At 39.8% G+C, this 22,094-nt stretch overlaps 2 protein-coding genes across 19 annotated transcripts in view; one reads left to right on the top strand and one right to left on the bottom strand.

The window, feature by feature from the left end:
* The first annotated feature begins 700 nt into the window (after nucleotides 1-700).
* Top2 (topoisomerase 2) lies at nucleotides 701-10,172 on the top strand. 2 transcript variants are annotated; one of them, XM_071789319.1, is made up of 23 exons: nucleotides 701-1,067; nucleotides 1,496-1,828; nucleotides 1,913-2,156; nucleotides 2,225-2,611; nucleotides 2,683-2,922; nucleotides 2,991-3,249; nucleotides 3,321-3,490; nucleotides 3,609-3,819; nucleotides 3,911-4,499; nucleotides 4,569-4,800; nucleotides 4,949-5,148; nucleotides 5,230-5,365; nucleotides 5,442-5,741; nucleotides 5,827-5,835; nucleotides 6,195-6,425; nucleotides 6,491-6,676; nucleotides 6,748-6,871; nucleotides 6,950-7,090; nucleotides 7,202-7,283; nucleotides 7,343-7,425; nucleotides 7,494-7,622; nucleotides 7,697-7,818; nucleotides 7,914-10,172. In XM_071789319.1, exons 2-23 carry the CDS (start codon nucleotides 1,521-1,523, stop codon nucleotides 8,058-8,060), a joined length of 4,530 nt encoding a protein of 1,509 aa, XP_071645420.1. In that variant the 5' UTR covers nucleotides 701-1,067; nucleotides 1,496-1,520; the 3' UTR covers nucleotides 8,061-10,172. The 2 variants fall into 2 exon arrangements, with proteins under 2 accessions (XP_071645420.1, XP_071645421.1); XM_071789320.1 differs by lacking the exon at nucleotides 5,827-5,835.
* Tlk (Tousled-like kinase) overlaps nucleotides 5,489-22,094 on the bottom strand; it is a 62,292-nt gene continuing 45,686 nt past the window's right edge. For 9 of the 17 annotated variants that reach the window (XM_071789340.1, XM_071789342.1, XM_071789338.1 and 6 more), the window contains 13 exons: nucleotides 19,474-19,564; nucleotides 18,993-19,255; nucleotides 18,676-18,909; nucleotides 17,436-17,528; nucleotides 16,819-17,280; nucleotides 16,543-16,746; nucleotides 16,328-16,419; nucleotides 16,044-16,191; nucleotides 15,843-15,954; nucleotides 15,333-15,471; nucleotides 13,844-13,955; nucleotides 13,651-13,758; nucleotides 11,055-13,576 (listed from right to left, as the gene is read on the bottom strand). In XM_071789340.1, coding sequence (XP_071645441.1) covers nucleotides 13,364-13,576; nucleotides 13,651-13,758; nucleotides 13,844-13,955; nucleotides 15,333-15,471; nucleotides 15,843-15,954; nucleotides 16,044-16,191; nucleotides 16,328-16,419; nucleotides 16,543-16,746; nucleotides 16,819-17,280; nucleotides 17,436-17,528; nucleotides 18,676-18,909; nucleotides 18,993-19,255; nucleotides 19,474-19,564 — 2,271 coding nt within the window. In that variant the 3' untranslated portion in view covers nucleotides 11,055-13,363. Of the gene's footprint in view, nucleotides 5,628-11,054; nucleotides 13,577-13,650; nucleotides 13,759-13,843; nucleotides 13,956-15,332; nucleotides 15,472-15,842; nucleotides 15,955-16,043; nucleotides 16,192-16,327; nucleotides 16,420-16,542; nucleotides 16,747-16,818; nucleotides 17,281-17,435; nucleotides 17,529-18,675; nucleotides 18,910-18,992; nucleotides 19,256-19,473; nucleotides 19,565-19,658; nucleotides 19,998-20,310; nucleotides 20,530-20,785; nucleotides 21,099-22,094 lie in introns of those variants that run through there. The other 8 variants (XM_071789349.1, XM_071789348.1, XM_071789350.1 and 5 more) reach the window with 8 other exon arrangements.

Raw genomic sequence — 22,094 nt, 5'->3', positions numbered from 1 at the left:
TGAAAGTCCCTAGAAATCTCGGAAATTCACCGTCAGCGGACCAATCCGATGGACGGTCGTGTATGGACAGGCTTGCTTAAAGCTGCTTAGGAACGGCTTTTCCCAAATTTTAGCCAAATTAATTAACGAATCTCATTAAACTTATGCTCGTTTTAATCAGTAATATCAGCCGCAAGCTGGTACATAGCCGGATTTTCCATTTTGGCTCTTAAAAAATTTATAATAAATAAAATACGGACTCGCAGCTAAGCAACCCGACAGAGGTCGGTAGTGTTACTCCTGTCGACCCTCACGTTAATCGGAGACTGTGATACCGGCCCCTATTCCCTGTTCCTATTCCTATTGCCTAGCATTGGCTGCGTTCTGCCGATACTCCGCTAGCCTAGCAATCGTGAGCAGTCGCTCGTTTCCTCTCCTTTTAATCCATTGGGTCAAAGGAGAGGAAACGAGCGAAAAAAGGAGAGGAAACGAGCGAAAACGAGCGACTGCTCACGATTGCTAGGCTAGCGGAGTATCGGCTGAACGCACCCATTGTGCAAGGGGCTTAAGCCCGGTGTCCACGATGCAAGAACTGGGTCCAAGTTTCGGTTTAAGCCAATGAAACTGCTACTTTTCTGTAAGAGCTGCAAGTTGATTGGCTTAAATCGAAACTTGGACACAGTTCTTGCATCGTGGACACCGGGCTTTAATACGAGATGAGATTGGCAGCCCTGTTCTCGGAGGCAAGCCGACTGCCGAGAGTGCCGCACGAACTGCTGAGTAGCGCCAAGTAGCGCGAAGCGAGCATTGGAACGCGGACGACTTGGTGTAAACGCGACGGTGTGAAGTATACGTTGACGAGTACCTCGTCTCTCGCGTGTGGCTTACTGCCGGTGCCGGCGCGAGCAAATCGGTCGGCACGATCGCGTACCGCCGACGCGCGTCCAGCGAGACGGTTGCCCTGCGCGCCTGTGATATGCCAATAATTAGTGTTTACGGTCCCGCGAATGGAGGTCCTGCGGTCTTAGAGACAACCGACGCCAAGCAGCAAGCGACGCACTCTGGACGCCGAAGCGCGATCACTGAAGGTACGCAACGTACGCCGTCCGCGCCGAGTCTGCGGACTCGCAGCCTGCGACGACCCTATGCGAGTTACGGAAGGAGGTGGACAGGTGTCCCCGTCCCGAGACAAACGGGCCCCTCGAAACCGCGCCGATTAGATGACGGCTCTTTCCCGCCATATTTTTCAAAGTTCCTTACAACGTGGACGTTTGCACCTGCGGTAATAACTTCCATCTCAGGAGAAGAGAAGGCACTCCCTCGGAGCTGGACGTCCGCGTCTAGATTAGAATTAAAGTGCCTTCAACAATTAGATACGATTAGAATCTGTGACAGTTAAATTTGATTGCTCGAAAACGATTTCACAAAAGCAGAGCTGTTTACCAATACATTTTGTTTCTCGTAGTAGAAGTTTGTTTAGATTTCTATGTGTAACTTCTATTTTATTGATTTGTAGATATTTAAAAGTACCTTGTACTAAAATGAATACAGCCATGGAAAATGGGGCTGGCAACGGGAAGCCAGCTACCAAGCAGAAAACCATTGAAGGTATCTATCAAAAGAAATCACAGTTGGAACACATTCTGCTGCGTCCAGATACCTACATTGGATCTGTAGAGCCACTAACAGAAATGATGTGGGTCTTTGACAAAGAGAAGGAAATGATGGTACAGAAGGAAATAAGATACGTTCCTGGATTATATAAGATTTTTGATGAGATCCTGGTAAATGCTGCCGATAATAAACAACGTGATCCTAAGATGGATATGATCAAGATTGACATTGACTCGTAAGTCATATTAAAAAACAAATTTCAAAATTCACAAAAATCTACCATAAATTGTATTGTTAATTAAATGCTATTTTATTATAGGGAAAATAACACCATTTCTGTATGGAACAACGGCAAAGGCATTCCTGTAGTGATACACAAAGACGAGAACATGTATGTACCTACCATGATATTTGGCCACCTTCTGACATCATCAAATTATGATGACGAAGAAGAGAAAGTGACCGGTGGTAGGAATGGTTACGGTGCCAAGCTATGTAACATTTTTAGTCATCGTTTTACTGTCGAGACTGCAACAAAGGAATACAAGAAATGCTTAAAACAAGTGAGCAAAAACACATTGATATCTCCATCTTTAGTTCTATCACATGATAATTTTCTTCTTTTTTACAGACGTGGGGCAATAATATGGGAAAAGCTAGCGAGCCTAGAATTAAGGACTATTACGGAGAGGATTTCACAAAAGTCACATTTTCGCCGGACTTGACAAAGTTCAAGATGCAATCTCTCGATGACGATATTGTATCACTAATGTCTCGAAGAGCATATGATGTAGCTGCCTCCTCGAAGGGCGTCAAGGTTTATCTGAATGGGAGCCGTATACCAGTAAAGAATTTTAAAGATTATGTTGATTTTTACATCAAAGGAAAAGAAGACGATGTCGGTAACCCGCTGAAAGTTGTGTATGAGAATTGTGGTCCACGCTGGGAAGTGGCTCTTACTTTATCTGATAAAGGATTTCAACAAATGTCCTTTGTAAATAGTATCGCAACAACAAAGGTAAGATGTACAGTAATTTTCTGTGAAGGGTAATATTGTTTCAAATATTTAAATTTGCCGAATATCTATAGGGTGGTAGACACATCGATCATGTGACAGACATGATAGTCAAGCAATTGATTGAAACGTTAAAGAAGAAGAATAAAGCTGGTGTTGCCATTAAGCCGTTTCAAATCAAGAATCACTTGTGGATCTTCGTTAACTGTCTCATCAACAATCCCACCTTTGACTCGCAAACTAAGGAGAATATGACTCTGCAGCCAAAGAGCTTTGGCTCTAAATGCACACTAACTGATAAGTTTATCACCTCAGTAAGTGCAAATATTTATATCAAAGGTTCGCGTTTATCTATGCATTTGATCATTCTTTTCAATTACAGATCGCCAAAATTGGTGTTGTGGAAGCAGTGTTATCCTGGGCGAAGTTTAAAGCTGACAGTCAGCTTGAAAAATTAGGTCCCAAATCGAAGCAAAGAAAACTTCACGGTATACCCAAGTTAGAGGATGCCAATGATGCAGGAACTGCAAAATCACTGGAATGCACACTCATATTGACTGAGGGAGACTCAGCCAAAACAATGGCTGTGTCCGGTATCGCTTCCATAGGCAGAGATAAATATGGCATATTTCCATTGAGAGGTAAATTTATTTTACTAAAAAAATGGATAAATTTTAATGCTACGATAAGACTAATCGGTATTTGATCATAGGTAAAATGTTAAACGTACGGGAGGCTACCCATAAGCAGATTTTGGAAAACGCCGAAATCAACAATTTGATAAAAATTCTTGGTCTTCAATATAAAAAGAAATACGAAACTCGAGACGATTTGAAAACGTTGCGCTATGGAAAAATGATGATCATGACTGATCAAGATCAGGTTAAATTTTTCGCGCAGAAGATATTACACACGCACACGCACGCACACTTATTTATTTATTTATTATTTATTTATTTATTTATCATAAGTATTTACGATTAAATTTGGATCTCTTTAGGATGGTTCACATATCAAAGGTCTGTTGATCAATTTTATCCACCATAACTGGCCGTCATTATTAAAGTTGAACTTCATTGAAGAATTTATTACACCTATCGTGAAGGCCACTAAGGGCAATCAAGTTTTGTCTTTCTTCTCTCTGCCGGAATTCGAAGATTGGAAGAAGGAAACAGAAAACTTTCACACGTATAAAATCAAATACTACAAAGGTGTTTACTCAGAAATTTGTATTTCCTGGCATTTCATTAATTATCGATATTTATACAAGACTCATTTAACAATTTTTTTTTTAATATACAGGTTTGGGTACTTCGACCGCCAAGGAGGCGAAGGAGTACTTCGAAAACATGGCCAGACACAGAATACGCTTCCAATACCAGGGCGATCAGGATGATCAGAACATCATCATGGCGTTTAGCAAGAAATGTGTCGACCAACGTAAAGATTGGTTAATGAACCACATGAATGAAACAAAGAGGCGAAAGGAGATTGGCCTAGGCGAGCGTTATCTCTATGAGAAGAACACGCACACTGTAACTTTCTCAGACTTCATCAACGTCGAACTGGTACTGTACAGCAATTATGATAATGTAAGATCCATTCCAAACATGATGGACGGCTTTAAGCCGGGTCAGAGAAAAGTATTGTTCACCTGTTTGAAACGCAATGACAAACGTGAGGTGAAAGTCGCGCAATTGGCGGGATCGGTCGCCGAACATTCGGCTTATCATCACGGTGAGACATCCCTAATGGCGACCATAATTAATCTCGCGCAGAATTTTGTGGGCAGCAACAACATTAATCTGCTGCAACCCATTGGTCAATTCGGTACAAGACTTGCTGGCGGAAAGGATGCTGCTAGTCCGAGATATATTTTCACAATGCTCAGGTATTTGCCATTATTATATTTGCAAAAAAAAAGAAATACGTATCTCTGCATGCTCTCTTTCTTCCGTAGTCCTTTGGCAAGGTATATATTCCATAAACATGATGATCCTCTACTGAAACACGAGTACGACGACAATCAAAGAATCGAACCTGTCTATTACATACCTGTGATTCCTATGATATTAGTAAACGGTGCTGATGGTATCGGTACTGGATGGATGACGAAAATACCAAACTATAATCCTCGAGAGATAATCGAGAATATACATAGGATGATGGATGGTGCGGACCCAAAACCAATGGTATGTATCGATAAATTACTTAGATTAGAAAGTTAAATTTATCACTTTAGGAATGTTATATATACTTAATAATTATACAGAATACTCAAAATATCAAAATATCTATTGCTATCTTGAATTGCGTCACGTAATTGAAAATTTTGTTTAGATACCGTATTATAAAAATTTCAAAGGCGTCGTAGAAAGCTGCGGGGATTACCGTTATGTTATAAGCGGAGAAATATCAATAATTGGACCTGATAAGGTGGAGATCACTGAACTTCCTATTGGTACGTGGACGCAAGCTTACAAGGAAACTGTGCTAGAACCTATGTTACATGGAACTGATAAAACTCCAGCTATCATTACGTAAGTGTTACAATTGATGAATGATAAGAAAAGTTGCGGAAAATTTCTATAATTTTTTCAAAAATATTTATTTTATCATAGGGATTACAAAGAGTACAACACAGATACTGCGGTACACTTCATAGTAATGATGAACCGTGACAAATTAGTGGAGTTAGAAAAAGATGGTCTTCACAAAGTATTTAAACTTCAGACAACTACGAGTATAACATCTATGGTAAGATACCAGAAATATTGAATAGTACTAATAATAAATAAGACTGAAAATTCGTCAACGATATTTTTTTGTGCAGTGTGCATTTGATGAGAATCAATGCTTGAACAAGTACGACAGTGTAGTACAGATATTGAAAGTATTTTATAAAGTACGATTGGAGGCATATCACAAGAGGAAAAATTACCTGGAAGGAGCTTTGCAAGCGGAAGCGGAGAAGTTGACAAATCAGGCACGCTTCATCCTCGAAAAATGCGACGGCACTCTAGTGATAGAGAACAAGAAAAAGAAGGATATGATTGCGGAATTAGTCAGAAGCAAATATGATTCGGATCCGTTGGTAGCTTGGAAACTGTCGCAGGATAGAGAGCAAGTACTGGTAAGTAGATTTTTGCTTGAAAATTCCTTGCAAGCGCAAAAGAATGTTAGTTATTTATTGGAATTTATTTATTTTGCTACGCTAGGAGGATCAAGTAAGTTAATTTAGGAAGAAACAGTATGTAAAACTTCCAATGTAGACGTTGTAACATAAAGGTTTTTTAACAAATAGCCATTTTCCAATAGTATAAATTTTTTAGCAGAAACTCTTTGCTATTTAACAAAAATAAGCAGAAAATTTTCAGTAGGTATAGAGCTTTGGATTATGATTGTCTTTGTAAAAAGCCTTTTTCGTGTCGACAAACGTGCGTGCGTGCGTGCGTGCGTGCGTGCGTGTGCGTGTGCGTGTGCGTGTGCGTGTGCGTGTGCGTGTGTGTGTGTGTGTGTGTGTGTGTGTGTGTGTGTGTGTGTGTGTAAAATTTTACTAATAATTCTCATTGTCGTAAATAAATAGGAAGAAGCTGTAGAAAACGATGAAGAGGCTGCTCCAACCGCAAACGCGATAGAGAAGGAAAACTTCGATTACCTTCTCGGAATGACGATGTGGAGCTTGACGAAGGAAAAGAAGGATGATTTGTTGCGTCAGCGGGACGAGAAGATAGCGGAGCTGAAGAGATTGCAAGCTCGCACGCCGATGTCTTTATGGAAGGAGGATCTGGACAATCTGTTAGCCGAATTAAATAAAGTAAGGTTTACTTTGAAAGAAAATTTATCTCGTTTATTTCTAATTGTCTTACGATTTTCATATAGCTCGAAGAAAAGGAGCAGAAGGAACAGAAAAAAACGAAACAATCCGAGAAAAAACCGCCCTCGAGATTTTACAAGATGGAAGACACTCGTCGCATACTTCCTGTCATCGACGTTGAACTGAAGAAAAAGATTGAGAAGGCCGACATTGTATCGAAGGATAAGAAAGAAGGCATAAAGAAACCGAAAGTAAATCTACTATGTGTTATCTAATTTATTTGCATACTTGTGTCGTTATTATATCAATATTTTTGTATCAGGTAAAGAAAGAGCAAATCATGGAGGAGAAAGATGAATTCGATACGTTTGTCGATTCTAGTAAACCTCTCGAATGTAGACTTGGAAATTCTCCTGAAAAAATGGAGAAAAAAGTTACAAAGAAGGGTTGGTAAATTTTAATTCATAAATTACATATTTTACAACGGATATTTTAACGATAAGCCCTTTTGCTCGTATAAACAGGATTGAAGCAAACTACGTTACAATTTAAGCCGATCAAGAAAGGAACCAAAAAGAAGGATAAGGATTCGGACGATAGCGATGACATTGATTTCGGTAGCATTTCGCCACCTCCGCAACCACGATCATCTCGTAGATCCGCAGGTATCAGTCTCTATTTTTTTCTCGAGCCAAAAGATTATTAAAATAGATTACATTCTGTCATATTTTTTGAAATCTTGCTTTTACTATTTGTTAAATCTGTTTAAATAACAGCCAAGAAGAAATACAATATGAGCAGCGAGGATTCGGATGACAGTCTCGAAATGTTTAATCCATCTTCTGATTCGGAACAAATGTACGTATAATATATCATTGATTTGCGTAGAGCAATTTCTCATCGCATGTCTTGTTTAGATGCAAGAAGAAAGAGTCCATTGTAGCGCTAAGTGATTCCGATGACAACATTAAACCGAGCAAGAAACTGCCTCAACCGACACGTAAGGATACACGATATATATTTAAATTAAACAACGCAGTTATTACATATATTTTTTTATCTCTGCAGCGACTTCAGAAGAACTTTTCGATTCATTAGTCGGCAATTCTCCTGAGAAACAATCTTCATCTGAGAAGAAACCTGTAATATCCTCATCCGGGGAAGATTCGCCTATAAAGTTTACGCCGCCTAAAAAGGGTAATTGGCATTTAACTGAGTCATGACTAAATAAAAACTATTTTGTAATCATTGCTTATCTTGTGCATTTACAGCACCTACCAAGAAGAAGACTGAGAACGGTGGTAACAAAGGAGTAAAAAGACAATTAAAGAAGAAATCAAAATCATCTGATGACTCTGACACGGATGATATATTTACCACTAAACAAAGTCATGTAAGCAGGCCTTTTTAAGTCGATATATTTGTTCGTATAATATTTAGAACAATAATTCTCTCGAGAGTTTTACTGATTTAATTTTCTTTTTACAGACGAAGAAGAAAAAGAAGAAATCAGATTCTGACGAAGAGATGACAACGGATGATTCGCCGTTACCACCGCCTCGGAAGATTGCCGGTAGAGTTCGGAAGCCTGTATCTTACGCATTAAAGTCAGACGATAGCGATGATTCTGATTGAACGTCGTCATACACTTTGAAAAATGCCAGAGACGACGTAGTTGACTGAAGTAGTTTAGAGTGTGAATTTGGAGGCAAGACGAAACTCATGGATCGTTGTGAAGAGACGTGGCACAATTTTATTTGGAAAATTTCGGAGATTTCGTCCCCACCGATTGTTGGTCGTGACATTAGTAATAATTTTATATGGGGTGCTTCGTACAGAATCTGCAGGAATATGGAATGCGTTTCTCCAATAGTTTTGCAAGTGGAAATAATTTGGAATAAAAATTTGTATTTTTGCTTACTCGAGTAATATTTGAAGATTTACCCGAGCAATGCAGTCGTTCTCTGGCACATTCTTTCTGAAACGCTCCGAACAACCTTGTACATAATTTTGCTTCTCGAATAACGCATAATGTTGCGAGTGGAATTTCGTGAAATTTAATATGCCGTATACAGTGCTGCAAAGTCGAATGTGTCCAGAATACTCACAAATTTCATCGCGTAATTAAGATCTCAAAAAATTTTTTTTTAGCGCAAACTATATTGTGTTGTTTGTGATATCGATATATAATCCAATGTGTTTAGACGTTAATTTACTTTTTTTTTCCAAAAGAGGGCACGTGGCACGCTCCTGTCTGGCAAAGAAAATATTCGGCGCCGCATACGCTAGATAGATTAATTAATACCGTGCAAAACCAGGGAACATTTCTCCGGGATCTCAAATTATTATCGCACAACTATTTTCACATTATTCTCGCTGCCGAAACCTTATTTGTTCAATTCGATTAAAACTTGAAAAAAGAGAGAGAGAGAGAGAGACATACAGAGATATATGCCGATTCCGGAAAATAAACGTTTTGTAGAAAATGAAAAGAAAGAAAAATATGAAATTACACAATTTTTAAATATATTTTTACATACGTCATATATAATATGGATTTTTTCAAATTGTCTAAAAACTAAAGAAATTATACAGCGGTAACTAACTATTATACATATATACATAGAACGGATCTTAGAATTATGCGACGCTCAATATCGGTTGAGCAAAGCTGTCGGACGTTTTACTTTTTTAACCTTATACTGACCATACGTAATAATAAAGTAAGTTTACTTCGTGCTTTTGTATCATTTTAGGTAACGAAGAAGTCAGATTTTAGTAAGATTTTAAAAATGCTGAGCGAGAGTCAGACTCGACGTGACCAAATAACTGATGCTTCCAATATTTACTCCCAGTACTGAAAATCTACTATAGTTTATGTCACGTACATACACTATAGATTTTTAGTACTGGCAGTGAATATCGGAACGCAGCCTGAGAATCACGATTCTTCACGTAACTTCAGTCAGGAATACGATCGAGATAGAATATACGAATCAAAAACCGATCGGTTTCCCCCTTACAATTTACGTGCTTCTCCTCCTCTCTTCTCTCGTATAATATCTATTTCATCTTCTGTATCCACATGTGTGTGAGATCGAAGGAACCGATAACTTCGAGGCATATTGGTGTTAATTAAATTCGACCTCTCCGATTATAAATTATACTAGTTCTGTGTACGCATACTTGTTCACCCGTAGGATAAGATTAAAAAGAATTATTGTGGTTGCATTTGGCGCAACGATTTTACACCTGGGGCCCTATTCTCTAACGAGAAACGTATACGCAAACTCTGCTCTAACAGAAAGGCTGCAAATTGATTGGCTATCGCACAGTTTTTAGCCAATAAGCTTGCAGCCTTTCTGTTAGAGCAGAGTTTGCGTATACGTTTCTCGTTAGAGAATAGGGCCGTTATTAAACAAATATCTCGATAGAGACCAATCGATTAGCCCTCGGCCCAGGTGCGCGCGTTCTCAGCCTGATCAATATTTCGTGTATCTCCGGCGATTTTCATTTTTATATAATTCACACACACACACACGTGTGTGTGTGTGTGTGTGTGTAAAAATGTTCTAACTTTTTATTCGGCAACTCATTGTTCAATATTGTTCGCTAAAATGACGGAAATAAAACGAAAATGAAGGAAGAGAAACGAAAAGCAAATGCATACCGTGAGAGACGCGTGTGATTTATATATAATTAATAAGTTTACTAACTTTTAAATTATACACAAATACGTAATTTATTGCTATAACGTTTTCATACACCATCCTCGACGTAATTCCTGTTTCTTCCCTTTTCGTTCCTTTTTTCTTTTATCATAAGAAAGATCGTGACTGTGGCGAGACGCAAGGACAATAAAAAAAAAACAGTATTCGACATTACGGATATTTAACAGTGTTACAGATCATGGTAATACCTTATAATCAATAGAAAAGTATTTTTCTCTTTATTTGTGTTCAGTGAAAAAAAGTTGTCGATAAAAAGTTTTTTTTCTTTCTTTCTTCCCTAGTTCTCATCCTATTTTACATGCACGTAATTACGTTCCCGAGGAATTCTATAGATATGTACAAATGTAAAATATCCTTTCTGTCGCAAAGTGTAGATATACGAGCCCTATATGCTCTCCCGTAAATCCTAGTTTTCGTTCACCGCGAGAGATTCCGAAGGCGTAAACGCTCGTTGAATTACACCTCCGGATAATTTTCTTAAGGCCGGCTGCAGTAAACTTTTTAGATATAAGCTCTACCCAATCTGAAGTATTCACTCATAAAAGTGATATAACAGGGAAATGATGCAAATAACAATTCTTACATTTATCGATCGTGTTAATACCCCCTTTTCTTGTCGAGTCAGCGATTTTCGAGAATCCACGTAGATAGGAAAACTGTCGAACTGCAACGCAAATGTCGTTTTGGAAGCCGCGTGGCCTCGCAATGAGATTGTCAAATAATGACATGATGTGCGTGACGTCGTGTGCACCTCTAAAAAATCTTATAAAATAGAAAAAGAAATCCAAGAGCGTGCATTTTTGTCCGCGTGTTTCTTTTTGCGAAAAGTGGAATGCGGGATGTGGGAGCGGTTGACATTTTTTTTGTCAAAATTGAAGCGACGAATCTAAGTAGTAGACTCTGTTCAGACTTGTAATGTATTCTCCTCTCTCACCATACTTCTGCCAATCACATTGATGGTATTGAATTGTCATCAATACCCCGGTACCCACATTGTATCAATAACTGACGCAACATTTTAACAACACACGCACTCGCTCATTTTTAGTCTCTCGTTCGCTCTCGATGCATTCTTTCTAACTCCCCATTCTCCCTTTCTTTCTTTTACTCCCAGAAGCTACGGCTCGTCGACGGACGCGACTATAATACAAAGCAAGGGCACTTGATAAAATAACTTAGTTTTCTATTTCATAATTATCTATATATAACGTACATATATAAAACAAATTACGAGTAAAGAAATAATGATTGGGTCGGTATAGCGTTTCACGGCTTTCTTATCTTAAAGATTTGCTCGTTCTTCCTTATCCTCGTTATATTTTTCCCACTTGTCGCCTGATTAATTGAATAATCTAAACTGTTTGCGCAAAATTTACTGTGTACACACACACACACACACACACACACACACACACACACACACACACACACACACACACACACACACACACACACACACACACACACACACACACACACACATTTGGATCCGCGCTCTTTCTCTCTCCCCCCCCTTCTCTCTCTCTCTCTCTCTCTCTCTCTCTCTCTCTCTCTTCTCTCTCTCTTTCTTTCCTCCTATAACTTTCAAGAAAAAGGAGAGAAAAGAGTAGAAAAAAAGAAGAAAGAGTGAAGGAGGAAAAACATAATGCGTGGCTTTATTATAGTGACCCAGGTAGCATTAATGTCTAAAAGACAACATAAAGATGTCTTTAAGATGCCAGAAATCTTAAAGATGTCTTTATGATGTCTTTTAGACATTAATTGCTACCTGGGGAATCTCGACACGGGGTTTTAAACTATACACGCGTGAGAACGGATTTTACAAGTGATGATAGTAGTGGTGGACTAGGATCTTAATGCTTTTTTTTCACTTTGGGAGCATATCGCAACTCTCTCTCTCTCTCTCTCTCTCACACACACACACACGCACACGCACGCACGCACACACACACGCACACACAAACACACACACGCACGCACGCGCTCGCTCTCTCTCGTTCTCTCTATGCGATTTTCACTTCGCTCTCTATCGGACTATCGTTCCGGCATTATAGATAAAGCCCACTCTCGTCTCAAAATAGGAACAACCAATCAAATCTCCTTCGTGTACTCGTGTCGGTGTACATGTTTTGTGGGCATGGATGCGCGTGTGTTAACCGTTATTAATCATGATACAAGTAATAATGTTAATATTCGAATAAAGTAACATGATGCACAGGCCGAGCATTCATGGAATGCCGGTACCGGCGCCGGAGGTCATGCGAGGATAGAGCCACCACAGTTGCTTCCCACTGTCAATGCTTGTCCTTTTTACACCATATATATATATATATTATGTCGAATTTATTAGTTTATATATATATATATATATATATTTATATATATAGTATAAATATATACACTCACGCTAATTTTAACAATCCTCTAACGTTCGCTCACGCACACTAAAACGCCAGGAGAGAGAAACGTCATCTCCGTTGAAAGTGATTGCGTCGATTGCTTTTCTCGACTTCTTCCTCTTTTTTTCTCCTGTTCTTCGTTGCTCTTTTTATCTCATCGACTTTACTTCCATCAAAAAATTTTCATTTTCATTTTATTCGTTTTATTTGTTTTACTTGCTCTCTCTCTTTCTCTCTCTCACACATATACTCCTATTTCCCCCCTTCCCTCTTATTCTAGACGTCACTTTTATCTCGTAATGACTTATCACATGTTATTTTCTCGTTCACACGCTCGTTCGTTCTCTCTCGCTCTCTTTTAAACACTATTATCAAGTCATCGCACTGTTTGATACAAGGAACGATAATACAATTGAATATTTACGAACACAACATTGTTTCTTGTCATGCTGAATAATGTGGCGTGGTTTGTAGAAAGACGCAAGCTCCTGGACTTGCGGGTGACCAGTCTCGCATCTCTCTTGCAATGTCCTATGTAGTTGATCCTGTAAGTATAGTTGTGATGGTGTGGTGATGGCCGTGGTAAATGTGGTAATAATTGTAGTGGTGATGGTGATAGGTGGTAGTGGTGGTGGTGGTAGTAGTGGTGATGATGGTGGTGACGATGATAGTATCCGGTTTTAGTATTTACAATTGGTTATAGCAATCGTTATTTCCCTAAGATGAGATGGTGTACACAGTCCGAGCGCTCAAGATTTGGCATGTATTGGTATATATCGAGGATTTTGTCCTTAGTCCTTCCTCTCCACTACGAACTGCTCGACGCATTCATACCACTAAACATGCCGATATTGAACGAGCTCTGCTGCTGCTGCTGTATCTGTTGTTGTTGTTGCTGCTGCTGGCTGTTCGCTTGGCGGCCATGTTTTGGCACTGGGGGTTGCAGGTATTCATGTCTAGCTAGTGTCAGTACGTCTATACGCTCCTCCTTCCTATACGCTAGGCAACTTCTTATGAAACTCTGCAACAGCAAATCGTCGCATCACAAAATAGCTCGCAACATCGATTCTCATCTTTCTCATTGGCGATAGTTACCTTTGCTTCGTTGCTGACGGTTGGTTTATTCGCGAACTGGACTTCAGTGGCTTTTAGTATCGTATTCTCCTCTAAAATGGTAGCTTGCGATTGATTGTGACCGAAAGGCTGCAAAAATATTTTTTTTAATGCGCACGTTTTAATTGTATTCGCGACAAGCAAAATTTCGTGATAGATATATCGCGATAGCTACCTTTTTACCGTATAAACATTGATAAAATATAACTCCTACGCTCCATACGTCAACCTTAGACGATATTTTAGGAGGATTTTTGCCAATGACGAAGCATTCAGGAGGCAGATACCTGTAATAAGTACAAAAGTACAAGTTTGTTATCTCCACTAAAAATTAATGATTATGACTCCTGGGTAGTCATCGCGGCCATATTGAATTCTTGTTATCGAGACGAGAAATGACCCTATTTTGTCGTGTGTGCCATTCTCAAAAATAAAGACATTTCGATAAAAAAAAATCACTATAGATCGTTTTAGAACACTTCCAAAATTGACCGAACTATCCTTTTCCTTCGATAATAAACAAACAACCATAAAACGAAGCCTAAATATACGGGAAAACAAGCCGTTTGACGACTATCGAAAAGAGTGGATAATGTTTCTCCGCATATGTATTCCTTGCAAATCTTACTTTTCGGTCAATTGTATGAGTTTCACGAATACGTTTGACATTATAACACAAGTACAGAGCGAATAATAAAGAAATTGCACGCACGACAAAATGGGGTTGTCAACATGTTACAGAGGACAGCATTCTCCATTGGACAGTTTTTATTTCTACCGCTACGACTACGTCACCACCATCAATGCGGGGTTCTCGGCTCAGGGACTAGGAACCTTAAGGAGGTTCACCTACTACTTTGGAGTCAAAAATGCGATTGAATAATAATGTCATTACAGCAATTCCGAATTATATGCAATATGCAGTATAACGAATTGTAGATGCTAGTTACGTGTTATATGCTTCGTAAATTATTAGTATATAGAAAATTAACAAATATATGCCGAAGTATATAGAATATTAACAAATATATGCCGAAGTATCAGTGTCAACGACTCGGGAATCGTTGTCAGGTACTTATTATCTAACATTATAAAGTAAAAGAAAAATCACAAATAATTTATAGAAACCTATATGAACAATTGTCAGAAAATACTAAAGACTTGAAATGATATACATTGATGATTGCGTGTCGTGGGTTCATGATTAGTGGTTAAACACTGTTTGTGAGGTTGGGTTCGCATCAGCTGTTGCGTTGCCAATGGCAACGTCTGACATTACTAATTCGATCCACGAGGTAAAAGTAAACTTTGTGACAATAAAGCTTTAAACCCACACGGTAAAATCCTATTTTTAAAGTTTTTATGCAATCCTTGATGTTTCATCTGTCAAATGCTAGTTTTTCAAAGTCCTAAGTTGGCTAAGTGTGTACTAATGATCATTTACCTTCAGAGCGACCGTTTCTCATGAGGCGATAGGCTCAAAGTGGTCAATTTCTGAATAATATTACAAAAAAACTATACGGTCAATATTGCTCAACTTTTGAGATTATTTGTATAAAGTGTTTATGTAAATCATATAAACAAATTAAGACTCTAAGTTGACTTTCAACTAATAGGCGAACCTCCTTAACATGACAATATAATTCGAGAGGAGAGATACGTACCAATAAGTACCCGCTCCTTGGGACGTTAGATCCATTCCGTGATCTGGATTATAATTTTCCTCATCCATGACTTTACTCAACCCGAAGTCAGTGATTTTTATTTCACCGCACACGTTGCCTTCGGTTAATAAAATGTTACCTGCAAATAGGAGCAGCAAACAATGAAATCATACTCACTTGCGTACAAAAATAATCTTCGATATAAAATTCCTCGGGAATGACTATAAACCCCATTGTACAATGCCAGGCAACAGGCAATAAGAACAGGAAATAACAAAAAAATCGTTAATTACAACCTAAAAAATTCGAATGCTATGATTGGTTGGCAACAGGCAATAGGCACAGAATTTCCAACGTGATGGAAACTCTGTGTCTATTGCCTGTGTCACTGTTTATTCTGCATTTATACATGATTGCTGATTTCTATTCCCTGTTCCTATTGCCTGTTGCCTGGCATTGTGCAAAGGGCTTTACATTCGCGAAAATAAATGATTAGATAATAATATTTACCTGGCTTCAGATCATAATGTATGACTGGAGGTTTTATTTCATTGAGGTACTTTAATGCCGATACGACTTGCATAACAATAGATCTCGCTTCTCTTTCAGGTATAGTCTTATGCTGCAATGAAATGAAGACATAGTTTGAAAATAATAAAAACATATTACGGCTACCATTAAAGGAATGTGAAACGATTATTAAACGCTTACCTGCTTGAGGTAAAAATCTAAATCATGGCCATCACAATATTCCAGAACAGTACAAAAGGAATTGGCATCAATTTCAAATACATCGTACAATTTTACGACTCGAGGATGATCCAATGCTTTGTGTATATTATATTCTCGCAATGCATGCCTGTTGTAACAAAAAAGAATAAGTAGAACACCCTTCTCAAGAGGAACAAGAACGTGTCGTTATTAAAGCATCTCTACACTATCGATTATAATCAACAAGTTAATATCGATAGGAGTAAAAATTTAAAGAAACTTACTTTATATAATTAGCCTTCTTATCTTCTTTCCAGTCTTTATTTAATTGATGCACCTTACAAGCCACGTACCGTTGCTCTTTTAAGTCAAATGCCTATAAGGCGAGAAAAAAACGTGACACAGATAAGAGCAAGTAAATAAAATATGTATATTTATGTTTATGTAAATTTTTATACAGTTAACGAAAACAATAGATGGAATTTGAATGTTTCGTTACCTTATGCACTTCACTGAAACCGCCTTTTCCTAATAACATTAATAAGAGGTAACGCTCATTCAGAACAGGATGAGAGTTAAATCTCGATTGGTCCTCGTTGTGAATACGCTTTAACTCTCTGATGTGTAAATTCCGTTCCCTCTCGAGTTTTTCCATTTCTAGTTGCAAGTCCGCGTCTTCCTTTTTCAACGCGCTTTGCCTCAACTGAGAACACATTATCGCTTAAGAATGGAGAAAAATCGGATATCTAAGGAAAATATGATCGCGTCATGGTACCTTGAGTATTTCATCAGCTTCATAATACTCCTGCCACGTATACGACCCAGGTACTGCATCTGGTTTCAAAAATGTCGCCTCAGTGCCGTTATGCAAGGAAGGTTGCGGTTGACTACGTTTCCTGCCGGTCTCGCTGTTCGACGGCCTCTTCTTAAGCAGCAGCTTCTTCTGCTTGTCGATCTCTTCCCGCTCTGTTGCTATCTCCTCTTGCCGTCGCGCAAGCTCGTGAAATGCGTAACCGTCGGTCCAGTTCTCTTGAAATGTCGCGCCTACCCTTTGCGTCACAAACTGGCCCAACCTCAGTCTATTTTGCATACACTTCTGCCTAGCCTCCTTTTTTTCTATGTTTGATTTTTCTTTTAATAACTTCTTTACAACGTCTATACACTTATTTATATGTGATTTGTGCTGCTCAATCACTTTCTGTTGATTAGCCATTTGATGCCTAAGTTCGTCCGTTGTCTGAAAAGTTCAAAGAACAGATCTAGATTAATTTGCAATCGTCAAGATACACAGCATAGCTCGCCTATATAATATTTATATTATGCGTAATTCAATCTAAAGTAAGAATGATAGGATTTGCATAAGCTAACTTCCATAATCGCGATTGCACTTACCCTATTTAACTCGTCAATTTTATTATTACGTAGTTCTAAGTCTGAAGAGGCTTGGGTTTCAAATTCCTGTATCCTCTGGCAAGTAAGTTCTGTCTGGAATACAATTTGTATAATTTTACGATAAATGAAGTATGTTACTGTAACATCTGATACATTTGTCAGCATTGCTCGAAAATACTGGATACCTTGCTACATGCAGAAAGAGTATAATGTAAGAGACAATTTAAGTATAAACAAAGTTGCATAGATACGACGTCTATGTTTGGTGTTCTAACAACTATCTGTTTATAATTACATAACGTAATTATTTCTATATTTCACAACACATGACTTTCTTTTTGTAGAAAATAAACTACTGAGCAAAACTTAGGCAACATGAACAAACACTGATGAAACTGAAGGAGGCAGCAAGAAAAACACCAAAAATGTACGCATGTATAAAATGCTCTCATACAAATGTTTATATATGTTTAAAACCCCAACAAAATTTTTAATAGATTTTATCCTGGAACAGTCAAACAATATTGGACTTCTTAGAACTCAAATGCAATATTCAATGAATCCTAAGAAATAAAGATGCGATATATTAAAGTAATAAAATATGTCTTTAATAATGCTCGTTTGTGCTCAAGCAATAGTAGAATTTTTTATTTTCGACAGTAGTCAAATCCTTAAGACAAATATCTCACAACGGCACTACAAGATAGCCTGTATTTGTACAATAACAAATGTATACAGTGCTACAATTTGCCAAAAAATTAGCTGATTTTACTGCAAACATTTGACAAGAAATGCCCATCGTGAGATCACAATCGTAGGCATATAAAAGATCTATCTACATTTCACATGAATAAACAGAATGTTACAAAAAATATTCTTAGGTACAAAAAATTAAATTTTGTAATAATAATATATTATTCTGTTTCCAGTTTTATTGCTCTTATCATTTTGTTTCTGTGCAAAAAATTAACTAAAGACAAATCTTTGAAGGTAATAATAAATCTTTATTAGACAATATCTTTATCAGTACATTTCAATCGTTGATTGAGAATAACAGTGACAGCTTGGCTGTTATCTGCTTATTGTACAATAGCAGAACTGTTATATTTTGTCAGACTAATAATGAAAGACGCTTACATATCCCTATCGCAAAACTTCCGACTATTGCAGTAGAGATATTAATATAAATTATGGGTCATTTCTTATAAAATGTTTGCAGATATTACCGAATTTTGCTTACATTTGGGGTGTTAGTCTTCGCTTGCCTGACCTGGCTTGTCCTATTGAGGTTGGTAGGCCTTACCTGCACCTGCTTGCTGACCATTGAGCCTGCAGGTTGCGACGAAGCTGGTGGTGGAGGTGGTGGAGGTTGAGGATGAGGTCTTGGTGGCTGCATCAACGAAGAGAATTCCGCCACCGAAGAATTAGGTGTTGTTACTTGTGGCGAGAGTAACTGTTGAGGTGATGGCGGATACTGTTAGCAAGAAAACATATGTTATGTAGGCGTCATAAAGCTATAGTTGAGATAATTCTTGTAATCTTAATGCTTAATCTTACCATAGGATAACCCTGTTGAGGGGAGGGACTCTTGGCTCCACCATGCCGAATAGGACTATTACCCAGATGATGCTTTGGAAAATACTCATTGATCTTCTTATTATCAAGAGCAGCAACTGATCTAGCGCCTTTACTAGCTACAGAGCCACCTGCGACACCTCCACCTCCATCGTCGGCTTTACGCTTTCTTTTCCTCTCAGAAGTAGTCCGTGGTACTTTTTCTGGAGTGTTTGCATCCACCTCCTTATCACTATGCGATGAGCCTGCAGAATTACAATCAATTGTCAGAATGAAGATATCTTTAAACTTTAACGTTGATTTCAAATAATCACATTCAAAAAACTTTCTCAGATGCACAAAACTTTATCCTCGAGGCAAGCAAGTTGCTCAAAGGACCAGGATGTGCAGAGAGTAATCAGACATTTCTAGCAGGATTTCTGCTATTTGTGTATCAATCTCTAAGCGAATAAATCGAACTTACCAGTGCTCATGTTCGAGTCTTGACTATGAACTGTCTGACCAGAGTTTACGGTTGTTTGGGGTGCCATCTGAATTTGTGACCCAGCAGACATCTGAAAGCAGAGAACAGGCCCTGTAAATGTAAAATAGCCTGCAAGCTGGCCGAGTGGCGAGAACAGCCAAGAGAAGAGAAACAATGCAACGAACCAAATAGTGACGGACTATAGTCGCAAGGAGCGCCTGTGCGATTCAACCGTTATCGAGAGTAAGGCATACGTCGCCACCACATAGTAATGACGAGTTCGTACGGCGAAGCAAAGTGGCGTGTGAGACCGACCACGAACGATAGCGATGACGACGGGGACGAGCACAAGAACGACGAAATACGAGGCACGACGAAAGAGAGAGAGACGGCTTCAATGATCCATCTCGGCGGCGCGAGAGAGGTTACGCTTCGCGGACGGCGAAAACCGGCGTACGACGCTATGGATCGAGAGAATCGCGTGTTGTTAAAAAGACACGATTTTTACTCTAAGGGGAACAAACCTGAAAGGATAGAAAAAGACTTATAGAACGGAGAAAAGGGGAGGGATGAGGGGCGCTGGACGATGCGAGGAGGGGCGCGGAAGGGGAAACGAGAGACAGCAAGCGCGTGTGAGCAAGTGAGAAAAGACGAGAGAAGGAAAGAAGAATGGTAGAGCACGTAAAAGAGAGGAGGAACAAACGCACAGCAAGAGCAAGAGAGATGGAAAGAGACGGAGCGAGAGTGAGAGTGTGTGAAAGAGAGAGAGAGAGAGAGAGAGAGAGAGAGAGAGAGAGAGAGAGAGAGAGAGAGAGAGAGAGAGAGAGAGACCGACACCTTCCAGGACGACCTGTGGTGGAGTCCCATAGTACTCGCGCCGTCCGGGACCGATTGGCGGTGTGTCAACGGCAAACGAAATTTTCACGCGCGATCCTGCCGCAAGTGGCGGCGGCAGCGCGTAAGGGAAATGTCCGATATACGTTTAGAGCTAGAGGAATCACGACAAAATGGAGGACCTTAGAGCAGCGGGGGGGCAGGCGGGCGGGCGGGAAGGACGAAGGAAGAGAGGGAGAGAGGGAGCGGAAGGGTGACAGAGAGGTTCTGAGGGGCAACGAGCGCGTATGGGAGCGGGAAGGGAGAGAAAACGACGGCGGCACGGAGGAGGGGGCGGGAGACGGGAGGAAGGTTAGGGTAACGCACGCGCGGGGTAAGAGGTAGGAGGTACGAACTTGACGGCGTGCATGATTCGAGAAGTGCATGGGCGATGATCGGAAACCGCGAGCGCACACCGCGAGGGGGCAGTTTTACTCACTACGTTGCGCTTCTGAACTCCCTACAGCACGGGGCCGAGGCCACGGTTTAACTTGGCTCTCGTGTCGCGCATATTTTCGTAAGCGGCACCCGCGGCCGCGGCGGCCGCGCGCGCGGCCACCGCCACCGGTGGCAACGGCGTCGGTGGCGGCGGCGGAGCAGGTGGAGGGGCACGGGGGCGCGCTCTGCGCCTCCTCGATTAACAGCACCGATAAGCGAGAGAAGAGAGCGACGACACGCTACGTCATTCCGGCCGACTGCACGGCCAGCACGGCGCGTAAAATGTGACGTCGTCGCGCGTCCGTTGCACGTCCCGCGTAGCGATAAATTACGCATCTACGCGCGCGTCACCTTCTCTCTTCCTCTTTGCCCATTTTTGCTAGATATCATCCCTTCTTTTTTATCTCGCCCCCGTTGCTACACGTTGCGTCGCGTCGCGTCGCAACTACGCTCTTTCATATATCCGTATCCTTTTCGAATTAACCTCGCTGATACTCCGATACTCCGTCATCGATCCGTCGTCGCGAAATCGAGCCAAGAGCGCAGCCACGAGAAACTGGACCTCTACCCTGTACTACGTGAGCGAAAGTCACCAAACAAAGTCCACGTGATTATAAATATGATCGTTATACAGTAATTGTATTTTTTTCGATTTAAAATTATTAGAACCTTTGAGAGTCGTCTAGAACAATTTCTATATATGTTTGAATATCGCACGGTCTACCGGTACGTGCTGAAGTTATGCGAGTGGCTTACCCATTCACGCTTGACGTGAATCGTCGAAAAATCTAGTTTGATCTCATTGATCCGATTAGTTACGCACTTCTTATAGCGCATCAACTTTGATAGCGCATGGCGATCTACTTAGATTGATGACGCCTTTTATTTTTATCATGGCGCTATTCCGAGAGACTGTTTTACCTTATTTATATCTCGGCGCAAACTAAGAGAAAGAAAGAACACGTGAGATTTACGAAGAGCAAGTCCCCCCCCCCCCTCGTGGAGAAAAGAAACGAATATTGCTTACTTAATTACGCCATCGTAATGAAATGGCGAAATTGATTTTCTTGCGATGATATCGTTTAGGCAAAACTAGGTTAATAACAGTGATTAATACTTATCTTCTTTTTTCTACTTTTGTGATCTTATAAATAAGTTACGACGTATTCGCGAGCGGCGCGTGACGCCTGAGATCGATTCAAAAGATAGATGAATACGTAACGTTTTACTTTGGGAACTCACGCTAAACTATTATTATAGAGGATTTAACGTAATCCTTTTTTTCGTCGATGATGACACGTCGATCGCTA

Source organism: Temnothorax longispinosus, chromosome 9 (genome assembly GCF_030848805.1).
Source record: "Temnothorax longispinosus isolate EJ_2023e chromosome 9, Tlon_JGU_v1, whole genome shotgun sequence".
NCBI classification, from domain to species: domain Eukaryota; kingdom Metazoa; phylum Arthropoda; class Insecta; order Hymenoptera; family Formicidae; genus Temnothorax; species Temnothorax longispinosus.
The sequence above is the reverse complement of the archived record's forward strand: the minus strand, read 5'-3'. Positions and strand labels throughout refer to the sequence as shown.

Coding starts and splice junctions, on each gene's coding strand:
- Top2 (XM_071789319.1), top strand. CDS start 1,521: ATGAATACAGCCATGGAAAATGGGGCTGGCAACGGGAAGCCAGCTACC. Junction 2,157..2,224: donor ACAAGAAATGCTTAAAACAA/GTGAGCAAAAAC, acceptor TCTTTTTTACAG/ACGTGGGGCAATAATATGGG. Junction 7,091..7,201: donor ATCATCTCGTAGATCCGCAG/GTATCAGTCTCT, acceptor TTTAAATAACAG/CCAAGAAGAAATACAATATG.